The 17536-nt window shown below is 38.3% G+C and overlaps 3 protein-coding genes across 6 annotated transcripts in view; 1 reads left to right on the top strand and 2 right to left on the bottom strand.

Annotated features, from left to right (window-relative positions):
• The window catches only part of LOC117314740, a gene marked incomplete in the record, with an annotated part of 896274 nt that overhangs the window by 425873 nt on the left and 452865 nt on the right, over nt 1–17536 (top strand). Inside the window, 4 exon segments of the mRNA XM_033868831.1 lie at nt 6685–6747; nt 7434–7496; nt 13632–13685; nt 16448–16501. Of these exon segments, the coding sequence (XP_033724722.1) occupies nt 6685–6747; nt 7434–7496; nt 13632–13685; nt 16448–16501 (234 nt within the window).
• LOC117314739 overlaps nt 1–17536 on the bottom strand; it is a 439277-nt gene that overhangs the window by 302719 nt on the left and 119022 nt on the right. The gene's annotated exons all lie outside the window — the stretch shown is intronic.
• Nucleotides 1–17536, bottom strand: part of LOC117314764 (cyclin-dependent kinase 11B-like) — a 121203-nt gene that overhangs the window by 60455 nt on the left and 43212 nt on the right. The window lies entirely within an intron of this gene.

The raw sequence follows: 17536 nt of genomic DNA, 5'->3' as shown, positions 1-17536 counted from the left end.
TTTTCTTTCGTATTAGGAAATACGTGTTTCTATTTATAGACTTGCAGTAGGCTAACAGTCGGGGGAATTCCCCTTGACTTCAAACAAGAAATATCTTTATAAAAGATAAACGGCATAATTTTAATGCTGGAGGTTGTAATGTAAAACTGCTGGTGAAATAAATTAATGAACCAGAGACATATATATATATAGATTGACAGCTCTCTATTTGCCCGAAGTTATATCTATGTGGTGGCCCCTGACCTTCCCACAATCCTTTGCAGTCGCTTGGTTCAGAATTCCCCTGATGCCATATTTGAGAAATACAAAGTGTTTGTATTTCGAGTATGAAAGTCAAGCACACCACAGGGAAGATCGGCGGGAATCTCCAATTTTCGAAAAGTCCCTGTGGGGTTTTCGAAAATACAGATAAATGACAATAATGTGCATGATAAACAAGACCATATCCCAGAAGCATGATAGTTTTTGGATAATGTAGTAACTTTCGTAGTGGCCTAAATAAAACGATGTGCTTTTTGTGTGTTTTTAAGATTGACGATGTTTTGGTCTGACGTAATGGCGGATTAACCAGAACATGTCGAATAAGTTCCAGTACATCGATACACACATGCGCAAAGCCCACTTTACCTGAGCTCGCGTGTGTTTGATAGGGGACAAGGCGCTCTCGATAAGGGATATGCTTGAGTGGTCACGAATAAAGGGAGCCACCACTTGTACGGGAAAATATCTCTCTATATATGTCTCTGAATGAACTAATGCGTTTCAGCACGGATGAAAAAAATATGTTTGAATCATTTTTGGTGATAATAAGACTGCATTTGAATAAGAAATATAATTTTATTAATATGTGTCATTTAAAAAGATACATCCACTTATTCAGCTTGCATTCAATCTGAACTTGTTTCGTTTTTAACTGCATATCTGCATTTTGCATTTACCGCTACATTGACCAATCACATACTTCATCTTGACCAGTAGCGCCACCTGTCGCGTCATATCCGGGGTAAAAAGGATATTATACAGCTATGCCGAAAAAAGAGTTTTTACCTCCCAGGACGTAGTCCGAGAGATGTATAGTCATGGGTCGCATTTTTTTTTTTGGCAAAGTTTGTCTTTCGCCAACGATTTGAGTACCTATAGAGAACAATTGATGAAATACAAAGATATTATGCTAATCTTGAGTTGAGAAGTTTGTCGTTGCATTGTCTTAATTCATTAGCGAGTAATTAGGGAAAACTTTTATTTGTGTTACTATAAATGAGCATTACTCTACACAGGGCATCCAGTTTACCCTTGACTTTTAGCAATTTCAGAAGTCAAATCACTATTTCTGAGAAATATGTAGGGTCAAAACATATGTCAAATTAGCACGAATATTCATACCCTGCCTACACTGCTCTCCGGCAGTATCGCTGCTAGGGGCCCACAGGCAGGTACTTATGCTATTGAGGAACAGGTCCCCTGTACTATAAACCTCTCTAGGGGCCCACAGGCGGGGTATGCTATTGAGGAACAGGTCCCCTGTATTATAAACCTCTGTGGTCACACACACTCGAAAGTGTGGAGTCATGATTTAATTTGTCCCTCATTAATTGTGTCAGTTTCCATGTGTGAACAACCATTCATAAAGCCTAACAGGGATAACACGTTGATCTGTAAAGCATGAGCGCTTTCATTATCTATCATAATACGATTATAATATCATTTTCATATATTACATCGGACACTAAACTTTTGATATAAAGTCTATATGTATTATGGACAGCCATCACAAGGACATTATTCACTTTTAATTATATATATACAGTTGTATATATAATTTGTCGGGTAGTAATAACGACAATACAGTCGAATCTGTCCAAGCGACCATCTCTATTTAGCGACCCTCTGTTCTAAGCGACCATTTCAATTCCTCCCGAGCGTTTTCGCTATATATTTTAAGTCTATTAAGCGACCCTCTCTTTACGCGACCAGCGACCACAATTTTTCGTTCCCGTGATAAAAATAACTCTCCAATAAGCGACCAGAAGTCTCCAAAATGCCTTACATTACCATTTTCGCCTTAATAACACCCAAGTATTTTTACTTTTCGTGCAAAAGGACGGGAGATGAGGCGAAGTGACCGTCTGGAATTATGACGATTTTCAGACGTTTTATATACGATATATCAATTTGCATGCGAAAGATAACAATAAAGGAATGCATAAACAGTTAACTTACTGTTAAATCGTGATTTGTTATCTTTTTGAGACATTAAAACAGATATTTGCCAGTGAAAAAGTCGCCGTTTTTAAAGTAGGAAATGAAGGAACGTAAATAATAATCGGAGCGGAAATCCGGACCAAGATTTCAGGAATTAAAAAAATATATATAAATAATTTGAAAGTAATCTAATTAACCAATGAAATATATTTCTCATGTTAAATCTATGTATTTTGCTATGCTGAAAGAATTTCAAAAAATACATATAGTGATGAAAAATTAGCACAGTAATAATTATTAAAAAAAAATACAAAAAAAAAAAAAAAAAAATTGTTTTGTTTTATTCAAAGTGGTGGTTCATTTTTCATATATATTATAAATCATTATTGCCAATTTATAAAGCAAATAAAAAGCTTATGAACATTTATTAAATTTAAGATACCATCTCTATTAAGAGACCACTCTCCATTAAGAGACCGTTTTCAACTTCCCTTGAGTGGTCGCTTAATACAGATTCGACTGTACATACAAGTAAACTGTCAAATTTTTCGAGGCAGTATGTGCCCTTTATCAAATGTTGTGTTTGGGGTTCGCTTGGCTGTGTGTACAATATATAGAAAATCTCTAACACGTGGTGCCTCCAACTTACATTTTATTTTTCTTCAACTAAACATAAAAACAACTTCCGGTGATGGATGGACACAAATTACGGAACAATAAACATACTAACATAAAAAGATGATATTGATTAATTCCTGATACACACTTGATGGTTGATAATATATATATATATATCATATATATAACACAAGAAACAAGTAAATTATAAACGATCACATATAGACACAGAACATAAAACAGTTCCACAAACTTAGTAGATAAGCCACAAACAATATCGTAATGTTTATGAAGATGATCCCTCAACTGTCGATAAATAATTCACAGAAGGCCTGATTGTGATTAATTAGAAAACGTCCTATATATAAATAAATATATAAACATTTCTGTCGGTAACAGGCTGTTTAATGTTCATTGTCAGGGATGCAATAATACATATATAAAACAATTACTTAGAAACACGAGTGGCGAAGGTATATATACATGTATATATATTTCTAATAAGAGAAACACTTTGTGCGCCATTTATATAAATTCGGAGGGTCTTTCCCCACCCCCAGGGACTTAGTTTCTTTGTTATATTTGTGAAGCCTTTGAGATCCCCACCCCATAACCGTATATATAGCACTGTTGGGCATAAAGAGATACACACAATCATGATGTGATAATAGGCCCTGGGGTCTTTCCTCACCCCAAGGGACTTAGTTTCATTAAACACAATATTATTAAAACAATCCCTGGCATCTTTTCACATCCCTAGGGAGTCAGGACTTTGTTTCTGGGCTTTATTATTCAATTGCCCTGCATCCGTGGTCTGTCCGTCCCTGCATCCGTCCATAAAGAATTCTTGTTATCGCTATTTCTCAGAAAGTACTGAAGAGATCCTTCTCAAATTTCATGTGTAGGTTGCACTTGGTCCCTAGTTTTGCATATTGCATTTTGGGACCAATAAAAAACAACATGGCTGACGGGCAGCCATCTTGGATTTTGACAATTGAGGTTTGTTATCGCTATTTCTGATAAAGAACTAAAGGGATCTTTCTCAAATTTCATATGTAGGTTCCCCTTGGTCCCTAGTTATGCATATTGCATTTGAGGACCAATAAAAAAAAAAACATGGCCGACTACCAGCCATCTTGGATTTTGACCATTAAAGTTTGTTATCGCGATGTCTGAGAAAGTACTGAAGGGATCTTTCTCAAATTTCATATGTATGTTTCCCTTTGTATTTAGTTATGCATATTGCATTTTGGGACCGATCAGAAAACAACATGGCTGACAGGCAGCCATCTTGGATTTTGACAATTGAAGTTTGTTATTGCTATTCCTCAGAAAGTGCTGAAGTGATCTCTCTGAAATTTCATATGTAGGTTGCCCTTGTTCCCTTGTTATGCATATTTTATTTTGGGACCAGTTGGATATCAGCATGGCCGACAGGCAGCCATCTTGAATTTTGACAACTGAAGTTTGTTATCACTATTTCTCAGAAAAAAACTGAAGGGATGTTTTCAAATTTGATATATACAAATGTATATGTTACCCTTGGTCCCTAGTTATGCATATTGCTTTTTGGGACCAGTCGGATAACAACATGGCCAACAGGCAGCCATATTGGATTTGGCAACTGATGTTTGTTATCGTTATTTTACAGAAGGCACTGAAGGAATCTTAATTAAATTTCATATGTAGGTTCCCCATGGTCCACCGTAAACATTGTCGACAAACAGCCATTATCGCTAAATCTCAGATTTCATATATTAGTTTCCCTTGTTTGAAAAGTACTGGAGGGATGTTTCTCAATTTACATAGATTAGTAAGGTGAAGGGGAGAATTGAGAAAAGATCGATCTGACATGGAACCTATCAAAATCATTCAATGTTAGGTGCCAAGATCCCTCTGGGATCTCTTGTTACGTTACCTGAGACAAATGAAATTTTGCAGGAAGCTTCTATGGCCAAAAGTCAACCAAAATTGTGAATTATATGATCCCCACACCCCAGGGCAAATCTTCTCTACTCTCAGATATGGAATGGAATCAAACACTCTTCATAGATGGAAGGGTCTTAAGGTGCTTTACCAAAATTGTGAATTTCATGACCCTGGGGTGTCATGTTTGCCCCTGGGGAGGAGGTAAACTTTACTGTAGTTTATATAGGGAAATCACAGTTTTGTCTTTTATTTCTTGGATTTGTAATGGAATTCATTCTAATTTGGTTAACATTATCAGTATGAGATGACAGTTTGATGGCATGCACATGTTGGCCCTGAATGACCCCCAGGGGCTGATGGGTGGGGTTAAAAAGGGTCAAATTGACTGAAATTTCAAAAACCTTCTTCTCTACTCTCAGTTATGATGGAATCAAATACTCTTCATAGGTGGAAGGGTCTTAAGGTGCTTTACCAAAATTGTGAATTTGATGTCCCTGGGGTCTCGTGTTTGCCCCTGGGAAGGGGGTAAACTTTACCATAGTTTATATAGGGAAATCACAGTTTGACTATAATTTGTTTGATTTCTATTGAAGTTTAATTGAAGTTCATTTTAACTTGGTTAACATTATCAGCTTGACATGGTAGTTAAACAGAATTAAATAAATAAACTGAAATATTTAAAATCTCAGGTGAATTAAGGCCGGCCCATGGGACCTCTTGTTAATTTGTACGTGAAGTGTCAAACACTGTCCAAAATAAATGATCTTTCTGTATTTACCCAGTATTGTCAAACTTAGGGGCAGAATAGGAATGGTTGATTGGGAACGGGGAGGGGTGTGGGGATTGGGGGTAGAGATCAGGCAGTCATCCTGCAGACAGTTCTAGTTTACCAGATATTTAGAATCTAATTTGCTTTGGCTTCTATTTTCCAGTACCACTGTCACTACATCGCTGTAAACCAACTTAAGAATATGGCTGCCAAGTACCAGTCGACCAAGGAAACTGTTAACTTTGCCCGAATTTGTAGACTGATGATTGATGTCGTCCCAGATGTCTTCAGAGAATTACTCCACTCTCGTCTGCCATCCTCAGGACTTGGCCCTGTTCTTGGGAACCAGAAGGGACAGATCTTCTCTTTGTTGAATAACCAGCAGAAGAAGATCCTGTTCCCCAAAGGTGGAGTGTTTGCAGGGTCATTGCAAGATTTAGATACATCTCTTATCTATATCCTGCTTAGGAACCTTGGAAACATTCCACCTCACAAGAACGGTTGGGGGAGAGTTCCAGATTTGGCAGACAGATCGCTTTCGGCCAACATTGACCGTCTGCGAGTTCAGCGTAATGAAGCTTACGCACATGCAAACACTGCCTCCATTTCTGATGGAGATTTCAAAATCAGATGGGCCGACATCAGGAAAAGTGTGGAAGACATAGAGAATACTGTATTGACAAGTATGGCATTTGTAGCAAAGGTGGACAGCATACTGTCCATGAGGATTGACCCACAGACAGAGCAAAATTTTATTGTTCTTGTACAGGAACTTGATGGTAAGCTGTGCATAGGGTTTACGGTAACTGGGATAAGTATTGTGATTCAGAATCAACATATTATATTTAATAAGTATTCACTACAGAAGCCATTTGCTTATAATTAAACCCATTTTATAGAAGAACAAGAAGTGTAAAATCAGGGTTGAACATCCTGATATGAAGAGTCAGGGTATTTGACCAACAAAGGTAATCCAAAGAGGAATGCTTGGAGACTTATACAAAGTAATAAAGATCAAAAAATCCAGAGGCCTTCTACGTGAAGATGTGCAATTTTAAAATGTTAAAATGTTTATTTAAAGTTTAATACTGGATGACATCAGTGGTATTTTACCTGGTACATGTATGTACTTTATTACTCAGTCTGTGCAATCATTGTCGTTCCAGGGGAAATCGGTGACATCAAAGTCCAACAGGACACGATGAAGACAGATGTGGAGGGTGTAAAGGGTAAGAAATGAAAAGGAGATCCAGTGGGGCCAAATGTGGTCAATTGGGCTATATTGATATAAACGACTTCTTCTCTGAAACCGAGCAATGGATATGGCTCATATTTGACAAGTGGCATCACTATTGGGGATTCAAAATTGTACAAATGGTGAGGCTGACCCCTGGGGGCCTGAGGGGCGGGGCCAAGAGGGGCCAAATTGACCGAAATTTCAAAAAGTTTCTTCTCCACTCTCAGATATGGTAGAATCAAATACTTTTCATAGATCTATGGAAGGGTCTTAAGGTGCTTTACCAAAATTGTGAATTTCCAGGCCCTTGGGTCTCACGTTTGGCCCATGGGAGGGGATAAACTTCACTATAGTTATAGGGAAATTACATTTTTGAATATCATTTCTTTTGTTTGTTTTGAAATTCATTCTAAATTTGTTAACATTATCAGCATGGGATGACTGCTCAATGGTATACACAGTTTGGCCCTGACTGATCCCTTAGACTGATTGGTCAGGCCAAAAAGCGTCAATTAAATTGACTGAAATATTTCAAATCTCAGGTGACCGTTAAGTCCCATGGGCCTCTTGTTTAGACATGTGTTTATTTAAAGTTTAATACTGGATGACATCAATGGTATTTTACCTGGTACATGTATGTACTTTATTACTCAGTCTGTGCAATCATTGTCTTTCCAGGGGAAATCGGTGACATCAAAGTCCAACAGGACACGATGAAGACAGATGTGGAGGGTGTAAAGGGTAAGATATAAAAGGAGATCCATTACACAGTCAGAGATTTTTGATGTTTTCAGTGGAATCAATAATTTCCAAGTTTTTACCTGAGAAGGTCCTTAGCTTACTCCCCTTAGGATAGGTAAGTTTATATTGTTGTGCTGCATCTATCCATCTTATTATTCAGTGTCAACATTTCCTTTTTAGCTCACCTGCCCGAAGGGCAAGTGAGCTTATGCCGTGGCGCGTCGTCCGTCCGGCGTCAACTTTTCCATTCAAGCAACTTCTTCTCAATAACCAAAAGGCCCAGAGACCTAATATTGGGCCTGAAGCATGCTGGGGTGAAGGACTACCAAGTTTGTTCAAATGAATAATGTTGACCTTCATTCAAGGTCACAGGGGTCAAAAAGGCTAAAAATTTTAAACGACTTCTTCTTAATAGCCAAGAGTCCCAGGGACTTGATATTGGGTCTGTAGCATGCTGAGGTAAAGGGCTACCAAGTTTGTTCAAATGAATGACTTTGACCTTCATTCAAGGTCACAGGGGTCAAAAAGGCTAAAATCTTTAAACGACTTCTTTTTAATAACCAAGAGTCCCAGGGAGTTGATATTGGGTCTGTAGCATGCTGGGGAAAAGGACAACCAAGTTTGTTCAAATGAATGACTTTGACCTTCATTCAAGGTCACAGGGGTCAAAAAGGCTAAAATCTTTAAACGACTTCTTCTCAATAACCAAGAGTCCCAGGGAGTTGATATTGGGTCTGTAGCATGCTAGGGTAAAGGGCTACCAAGTTTGTTCAAATGAATGACCTTGACCTTCATTTAAGGTCACAGGAGTCAAAAAGGATTAAATCTTTAAACGACTTCTTCTCAATAACTAACAGTCCCAGAGACCTAATATTTGGCCTGTAGCATGGTGGGGTGAAGGGCTACCAAGTTTGTTCAAATGAATAACCTTGACCTTCATTCAAGGTCACAGGAGTCAAAAAGGCTAAAATCTTAAAACAACTTCTTCTCAATAACCAAGAGTCCCAGGGAGTTGATATTGGGTCTGTAGCATGCTGGGGTAAAGGGCTACCAAGTTTGTTCAAATGAATGACTTTGACCTTCATTCAAGGTCACAGGGGTCAAAAAGGCTAAAATCTTTAAACGACTTCCTCTCAATAACCAAGAGTCCCAGGGAGTTGATATTGGGTCTGTAGCATGCTGGGGTAAAGGGCTACCAATTTTCTTCAAATTAATGACCTTGACCTTCATTCAAGGTCACAGGAGTCAAAAAGGCTAAAATTTTTAAAAGACTTCTTCTCAATAACCAAGAGTTCCAGAGACCTAATATTTGGCCTGTAGCATGGTGGGTTGAAGGGTTACCAGGTTTGTTTAAATTAATGACCTTGACCTTCATTCAAGGTCACTAGAGTAAAAAAGGCTTACATTTTTAAACGACTTCTTCTCAATAACCAAGAGTCCCAGGGAGTTGATATTGGGTCTGTAGCATGCTGCGGTAAAGGGCTGCCAAGTTTGTTCAATTGAATTACCTTGATCTTCATTCAAGGTCACAGGAGTCAAAAAGGCTAACAATTTTAAATGACTTCTCAATAACCAACAGTCCCAGAGACCTAATATTTGGCCTGTAGCATGCTGCGGTAAAGGGCTGCCAAGTTTGTTCAATTGAATTACCTTGATCTTCATTCAAGGTCACAGGAGTCAAAAAGGCTAAAATCTTTAAACAACTTCTTCTCAATAACCAAGAGTTCCAGAGACCTAATATTTGGCCTGTAGCATGGTGGGTTGAAGGGTTACCAGGTTTGTTTAAATTAATGACCTTGACCTTCATTCAAGGTCACTAGAGTAAAAAAGGCTTACATTTTTAAACGACTTCTTCTCAATAACCAAGAGTCCCAGGGAGTTGATATTGGGTCTGTAGCATGCTGCGGTAACGGGCTACCAAGTTTGTTCAATTGAATTACCTTGATCTTCATTCAAGGTCACAGGAGTCAAAAAGGCTAACAATTTTAAATGACTTCTTCTCAATAACCAACAGTCCCAGAGACCTAATATTTGGCCTGTAGCATGCTGCGGTAAAGGGCTGCCAAGTTTGTTCAATTGAATTACCTTGATCTTCATTCAAGGTCACAGGAGTCAAAAAGGCTAAAATCTTTAAACAACTTCTTCTCAATAACCAAGAGTTCCAGAGACCTAATATTTGGCCTGTAGCATGGTGGGTTGAAGGGTTACCAGGTTTGTTTAAATTAATGACCTTGACCTTCATTCAAGGTCACTAGAGTAAAAAAGGCTTACATTTTTAAACGACTTCTTCTCAATAACCAAGAGTCCCAGGGAGTTGATATTGGGTCTGTAGCATGCTGCGGTAAAGGGCTACCAAGTTTGTTCAATTGAATTACCTTGATCTTCATTCAAGGTCACAGGAGTCAAAAAGGCTAAAATCTTTAAACAACTTCTTCTCAATAACCAAGAGTTCCAGAGACCTAATATTTGGCCTGTAGCATGGTGGGTTGAAGGGTTACCAGGTTTGTTTAAATTAATGACCTTGACCTTCATTCAAGGTCACTAGAGTAAAAAAGGCTTACATTTTTAAACGACTTCTTCTCAATAACCAAGAGTCCCAGGGAGTTGATATTGGGTCTGTAGCATGCTGCGGTAAAGGGCTGCCAAGTTTGTTCAATTGAATTACCTTGATCTTCATTCAAGGTCACAGGAGTCAAAAAGGCTAAAATCTTTAAACAACTTCTTCTCAATAACCAAGAGTTCCAGAGACCTAATATTTGGCCTGTAGCATGGTGGGTTGAAGGGTTACCAGGTTTGTTTAAATTAATGACCTTGACCTTCATTCAAGGTCACTAGAGTAAAAAAGGCTTACATTTTTAAACAACTTCTTCTCAATAACCAAGAGTCCCAGGGAGTTGATATTGGGTCTGTAGCATGCTGCGGTAAAGGGCTACCAAGTTTGTTCAATTGAATTACCTTGATCTTCATTCAAGGTCACAGGAGTCAAAAAGGCTAACAATTTTAAATGACTTCTCAATAACCAACAGTCCCAGAGACCTAATATTTGGCCTGTAGCATGCTGCGGTAAAGGGCTGCCAAGTTTGTTCAATTGAATTACCTTGATCTTCATTCAAGGTCACAGGAGTCAAAAAGGCTAAAATCTTTAAACAACTTCTTCTCAATAACCAAGAGTTCCAGAGACCTAATATTTGGCCTGTAGCATGGTGGGTTGAAGGGTTACCAGGTTTGTTTAAATTAATGACCTTGACCTTCATTCAAGGTCACTAGAGTAAAAAAGGCTTACATTTTTAAACGACTTCTTCTCAATAACCAAGAGTCCCAGGGAGTTGATATTGGGTCTGTAGCATGCTGCGGTAAAGGGCTACCAAGTTTGTTCAATTGAATTACCTTGATCTTCATTCAAGGTCACAGGAGTCAAAAAGGCTAACAATTTTAAATGACTTCTTCTCAATAACCAACAGTCCCAGAGACCTAATATTTGGCCTGTAGCATGCTGGGGTGAAGGGCTCTCAAGTTTGTTTAAATGAATGACCTTGACCTTCATTCAAGGTCACAGGAGTCAAAAAGGCTAAAATCTGTTAAATGACTTCCTCTCAATAACCAAGAGTCCCAGGGAGTTGATATTGGGTCTGTAGCATGCTGGGGTAAAGTGCTACCAAGTTTGTTCAAATGAATGACCTTGACCTTCATTCAAGGTCACAGGAGTCAAAAAGGCTAGAATCTTTAAACGACTTCTTCTCAATAACCAAGAGTCCCATGGAGTTAATATTGGGTCTGTAGCATGCTGGGGTGAAGGGCTACCAAATTTTTTCAAATATATGACCCTGACTCACATTCAAGGTCACGTCGATCAAGTATGCTTAAATCTTTAAATGACTTTTAGTGAAAAGCCAAAGTGCAGAGAGACATTATATTGGTCCTGTAGCATGCTTTTTAAATAACTGCAGGATCCATATATGAAAATATCACTGCACTGCAGGTGAGCGATTTGGGCCCATTGGGCCCTTGTTAGGGTGTTGACTTTTGATCAGAAAAACAAAATGACAGACGGCCATCTTGGATTTTGAGAATTGAAGATTGTTATTGTTTCTCGAAAAGTACTGGAGGGATATTCCTCAAGCTTCATGTGTAGGTTCCCGTTGTTATGTTTTTGTGCTATTTGAACTTAGATTTTTGAGCCGAGAAAATGGCCAGTTCTTTCACTCACCTGTCCCAATGTGTTACCATACAGTTTTTAGGTGCTGTGAAACAGCAACCTTATTTGACTCACCTGTCCCGATGTGTTACCACTCAGTTCTTTGACTCACCTGTCCCAATGTATTACTGTTCAGTTCTTTGACTCACCTGTCCCAATGTGTTACCATTCATTTCTTTGACTCACCTGTCCCAATGTGTTACCACTCAGTTCTTTGACTCACCTGTCCCAATGTGTTACTGTTCAGTTCTTTGACTCACCTGTCCCAATGTGTTACCGTACAGTTCTTTGACTCACCTGTCCCAATGTGTTACCATGCTGTTCTTTGACTCACCTGTCCCAATGTGTTACCATGCCGTTCGTTGACTCACCTGTCCCAATGTGTTACCACTCAGTTCGTTGACTCACCTGTCCCAATGTGTTACCGTACAGTTTCTTGACTCACCTGTCCCAATCTATTACTACTCAGTTCTTTGACTCACATGTCCCGATGTGTTACCACTCAGTTCGTTGACTCACCTGTCCCAATGTGTAACCATACAGTTTCTTGACTCACCTGTCCCAATATATTACCACTCAGTTCGTTGACTCACCTGTCCTAATGTGTTACCACTCAGTTCTTTGACTCACCTGTCCCAATATATTACCACTCAGTTCGTTGACTCACCTGTCCCAATGTGTTACCGTACAGTTTATTGACTCACCTGTCCCAATCTATTACCACTCAGTTCTTTGACTCACCTGTCCCAATGTGTTACCGCTCAGTTCTTTGACTCACCTGTCCCAATGTGTTACCACTCAGTTCTTTGAATCACCTGTCCCAATGTGTAACCATACAGTTTCTTGACTCACCTGTCCCAATATATTACCACTCAGTTCGTTGACTCACCTGTCCTAATGTGTTACCACTCAGTTCTTTGACTCACCTGTCCCAATGTATTACCACTCAGTTCGTTGACTCACCTGTCCCAATGTGTTACCGTACAGTTTCTTGACTCACCTGTCCCAATCTATTACCACTCAGTTCTTTGACTCACCTGTCCCAATGTGTTACCACTCAGTTTGTTGACTCACCTGTCCCAATGTGTCACCACTCAGTTATTTGACTCACCTGTCCCAATGTGTTACCGTTCAGTTCTTTGACTCACCTGTCCCAATGTGTTACCACTCAGTTCTTTGACTCACCTGTCCCAATGTGTTACCACTCAGTTATTTGACTCACCTGTCCCAATGTATTACCGTTCAAACAATGTACATTTTTGACATCTTCTCAAATAACCAAGAGAGCCCTAGGGTAATGATATTGGGCCTGTAGCATACTGGGTTAAACATTTGGTCAAGCAGAAGTTATTCCAAGTACAGAATGGATATTTTTCAAACTTCATATACAGGTTCTGATTGGTCATTTGTTTTATGCATTAAATTAAGAGTCTGAAATGGAAATGAAAATGCTGACAGGCGGCCATCTTGGGTTCTGAAGTTGAAATTGTTATCACCATTTCTTGAGAAGTACTTGAAGGATAGTTCAAAATTTGATGTTTATAAGTTCCTGCCTATCCCAAGTTGTGCCTATTTAATTTCATGGGTGACCCGAAAAATGAAATAGCTGATACAGGTGGCCACATTTTTGACATCTTCTCAAATAACCAAGAGAGCCCTAGGGTAATGATATTGGGCCTGTAGCATACTGGGTTAAACGGCTACCAAGTTTGTTTAAATGAATGACCTTGACCTACATTCAAGATCACCAGGTTAAATAGGATTAAAATGATTTCCTCTCAATAACGGAAGTTCCCAGAGACCTGACCTGATATTGCATTTGTAGTATGCTGGGATAAAGATATGAGTGTATTTATAATAGATACATGTATGTGATGCTTCACATCATTAACTTCCATATCATCTACAATGATAAACAAGCATATTGTTTGTCTTTTCAGGGGCAGTCAGTGATGTCACAGGCCGACTTGACATGACGGTGGATGAAATAAAAGGTATGTTATAATTAAAACAAGAAATATCTTTAAAAAAGATAAACGGCATAGTTTTAATGCTGGTGGTTATAATGTAAAACTACTGGTGAAATAAATTAACGAACTACGATGTAATTAATAAATGCGCAGTTTCAGCACGGATAACAAAATTATATCAGTTTGAATCATTTTTGGTGATAATAAGACTACAAATGTGTCATTTGAATAGATGCATCCACTTATTCAGCTTGCATTCAATTTAAAAGGGACATCACGGTAAAAACGTTGCAATTTTCACTGAATTTTACGCGTTTTGTTCCTTTCCAGTTATGTTTCAGTGCTGTTCCAATGTTCACAGCCTATCCCTATGTCCAGCTTAACCACTCGATTTAGTTGGGAATACCCCTCTAAATTTAGCGCGGGAATTATTTTTAGATCATTACGTGACTGTTTTGAAAACGTGGCAACACAAACACAAGATAGTTTACAAGGCGATATCTATATTCCATCTGGGTTAGTTGGATAACGATATTATACACAGTGGTTTAAATGTTAAATAACACGTTCTGTAAATATTACGGCACACATATTTATGTGTAAATAAGTGTAAACACTGTTCATATAGTATAGTGACAGTAGCGATGTACTGGTACAGACTGTATTTGTGTAAATATATATATCTGCTGTTTTCATGTTTGAACTGTTACAATCTATTGTACTGCTTCCCAAGTTTAATTCTAGGATTGTGTTTGACCAATTTTCCTATTATTCTCTTCATTGCGGAAGCTGTTATAGTTTTCAACCGCAGTCGATTCACATTGGAAGCCATTTTTGTTTCCGTATATGTCAGAACATTTGCATATTCAACATTTTGCATTGACCGCTACATTGACCAATCACATACTTCATCTTGACCAGAACGCCACCTGTCGCGTCATATCCGGGGCCAAAACCAAATTAGACGGCTATGCCGAAAAAATAATCACATTTCCTTCCTTGCTCATCTGTAAATATATGTCTATTTATAGCTCTTTCTTGAGAAATATTTGAAGGTCATTTTTAGGCTTTATAATAAGGTTTCCCTCAATAGTAATAATAATAATTTCCCAGGGAGGAAAATGGCTGACATGCAGTCATTTTAGGTTTTGACCTTTGAAGTGTGTAGATTGTTATCATATCTCATGAAACCAGTTGAGCGATACAGGCCCTCTGGGCCTCTTGTTATCACTACAGATGTATCTCTTGGAGTACCCTGAGAAAAACCCATTTGGTCAAGCAGAAGTTATTCCAAGTACAGAATGGATATTTTTCAAACTTCATATACAGGTTCTGATTGGTCATTTGTTTTATGCATTAAATTAAGAGTCTGAAATGGAAATGAAAATGCTGACAGGCGGCCATCTTGGGTTCTGAAGTTGAAATTGTTATCACCATTTCTTGAGAAGTACTTGAAGGATAGTTCAAAATTTGATGTTTATAAGTTCCTGCCTATCCCAAGTTGTGCCTATTTAATTTCATGGGTGACCCGAAAAATGAAATAGCTGATACAGGTGGCCACCATGGATTTTGATTTGAGTTGTAAATTTGTTATTGCTATTTCAAGAAGTTTTTAGGTCACCTGAAACAAAGTCTCAAGTGACCTATTGTGATCCCTTTTGTCCGTCGTGCGTCACAAACAATGTACATTTTTGACTTCTTCTCAAATAACCAAGAGACCCCGAGTCATGATAAAATGGGCCTGTAGTATGCTGGGATGAAGGGCTACCAACTTTGTTCAAATGAATGACCTTGACATGCATTCAAGGTCACAGTTGTCAAACAGGCTAAAATCTTTAAATGACTTCTTCTCAATAACCAAAAGGCCCATGGAGTTGATATTGGGTCAGTAACATGTTGAGTTAAAGTGCTACCAAGATTGTTCAAAGGAATGACTTTGACCTTCAACGAAGGTCACAGGGGTCAAACAGACTGTAATCTTTAATTGACTTCTCAATAACCAAGAAGCCCATGGAGTTGATATTGGGTCAGTAGCATGCTGTGTTGAAAGGTTTCCAAGATTGTTCAAAGGAATGACCTTGACCTATATTGAAGGTCATAGGAGTCATATAGGCTGAAATCCTGAAATGACTTCTTCTCAATAACCAAGAGGCCAATGGAATTGATATTGGGTCGGTGGCATGCTGGGTTGAAAGGCTCCCATGTTTGTTCAAAGGAATGACCTTAACTTCAAGGTCACATGGGTCAAATAGTCTAAAATCTTTAAACAACTTCTTAATAATGAAGAAGCCATGGGTCGGATATCGATCTGTAGCATGTTTGGGTGAAGGACTAGAAAATTTGTTCAAATGAATGACCTAGACCATGGTTTAATTTTGAAAAAGGTAAATTGGCCAAAATATTTATAAGACACCTTTTCAAATAACTGAGAGGCCTGAGATCTTATTACTGGTCTTTGATACACTTGTTTTAGTTTACATTAATGTATAAAGGGGATCACTGGACGGCAGGTGAGGGATTCGGGCCCATTGGGCCTTGTTTGACTCACCTGCCCCAATGTGTTCCCACTCAGATCTTTTCCAGCTGACTTCTCTGTCAATACAACAGCAATTTAGGGCAGAGGAGAGAAAATATCATATTTGGAACTGTTGAAGATTGTATGATTGAAGTACCCCGGATGTTGTGTATAGATATGAGTGTATCTATAATAGATATATATGATGCTTCACATCATCAACTTCCATATTGTCCACAATGACATACATACATATTGTTTGTCTTTTCAGGGGCAGTCAGTGATGTCACAGCCCGACTTGACATGACGGTGGATGAAATAAAAGGTATGATATGATTAAAGAAATAATAATGCTATTTCCTTGCTTGCCCATCTGTAAATATTTGTCTATTTATAGCTCTTTTTTTAAGGTCACTGTTACTATAAATACATTTTCTACATCCTCACTATACCAATATCACTATTACATCTAATTGTCCTGAAACATTACAAACTTACAGCTGTCATATTTTTAATAAATTTACATTTAGATGTCTTGTTTATCATTCAGTACATGTACTTTGATATTCAGTCTCCCCATTGATATTGTTTGTCTTTTCAGAGGAAATGAACAATGCCAAAGGAAGACAAGAAACGTTGACAACCGATATGGGTAACATGAAGGGTAAGATATGAATGGAAGGCCTAACAAGTCCAATAACTTGGAAATGGTTGTATTTATGAATACAAGAAAGATAACATTTTTAGCCCACCATCATCAAATGGTGGGCTGATCAAATCGCTCTTCGTCCAGCGTCTGGCCATCCATCCTTTCATCTGTCCATCCTAAAACAACTTATTTTACGACTATTTCTCAGAAAGATATTCATGGATCTTTTTCAACTTTCATTTCTATGTTCCCCTTGGTCCCTAGGCAGCCATCTTGGATTTTGACAATTGAGGTTTGTTATCGCTATTTCTGAGAAAGCACTGAAAGGAATCTTTCTCAAATTTCATATGTAGGTTCCCCTTGATCCCTCATGTTGCATTTTGGTACCAATCTGAAAACAACATGGCCGACAGGCAGCCATTATCACTAAATCTCAAATTTAATAAATAGGTTCCCCTTGTTTGAAAAGTACTGAGGGGATGACATGGAACCTATAAGGGAACAACCAACCAATTGAAAAAATATATTTTTGAAACAGCCCCTGTGTATAGAACGTTGAGCCAAGGATAAAATGTGTGGCAGCCACTGATTGGCCAGTATGTTATGAAGTGAGAAAATAGATATGTAGCCTGATAGGTAACTATCAATAAGAAATGTTGATATAAATTTCTTAAGTCCGATTGGTTTTTTTCCCAAAAGTTCACGTAATAA

Source organism: Pecten maximus, chromosome 16, assembly GCF_902652985.1.
Source record: "Pecten maximus chromosome 16, xPecMax1.1, whole genome shotgun sequence".
In the NCBI taxonomy this organism is placed as follows: domain Eukaryota; kingdom Metazoa; phylum Mollusca; class Bivalvia; order Pectinida; family Pectinidae; genus Pecten; species Pecten maximus.
The sequence above is the reverse complement of the archived record's forward strand: the minus strand, read 5'-3'. Positions and strand labels throughout refer to the sequence as shown.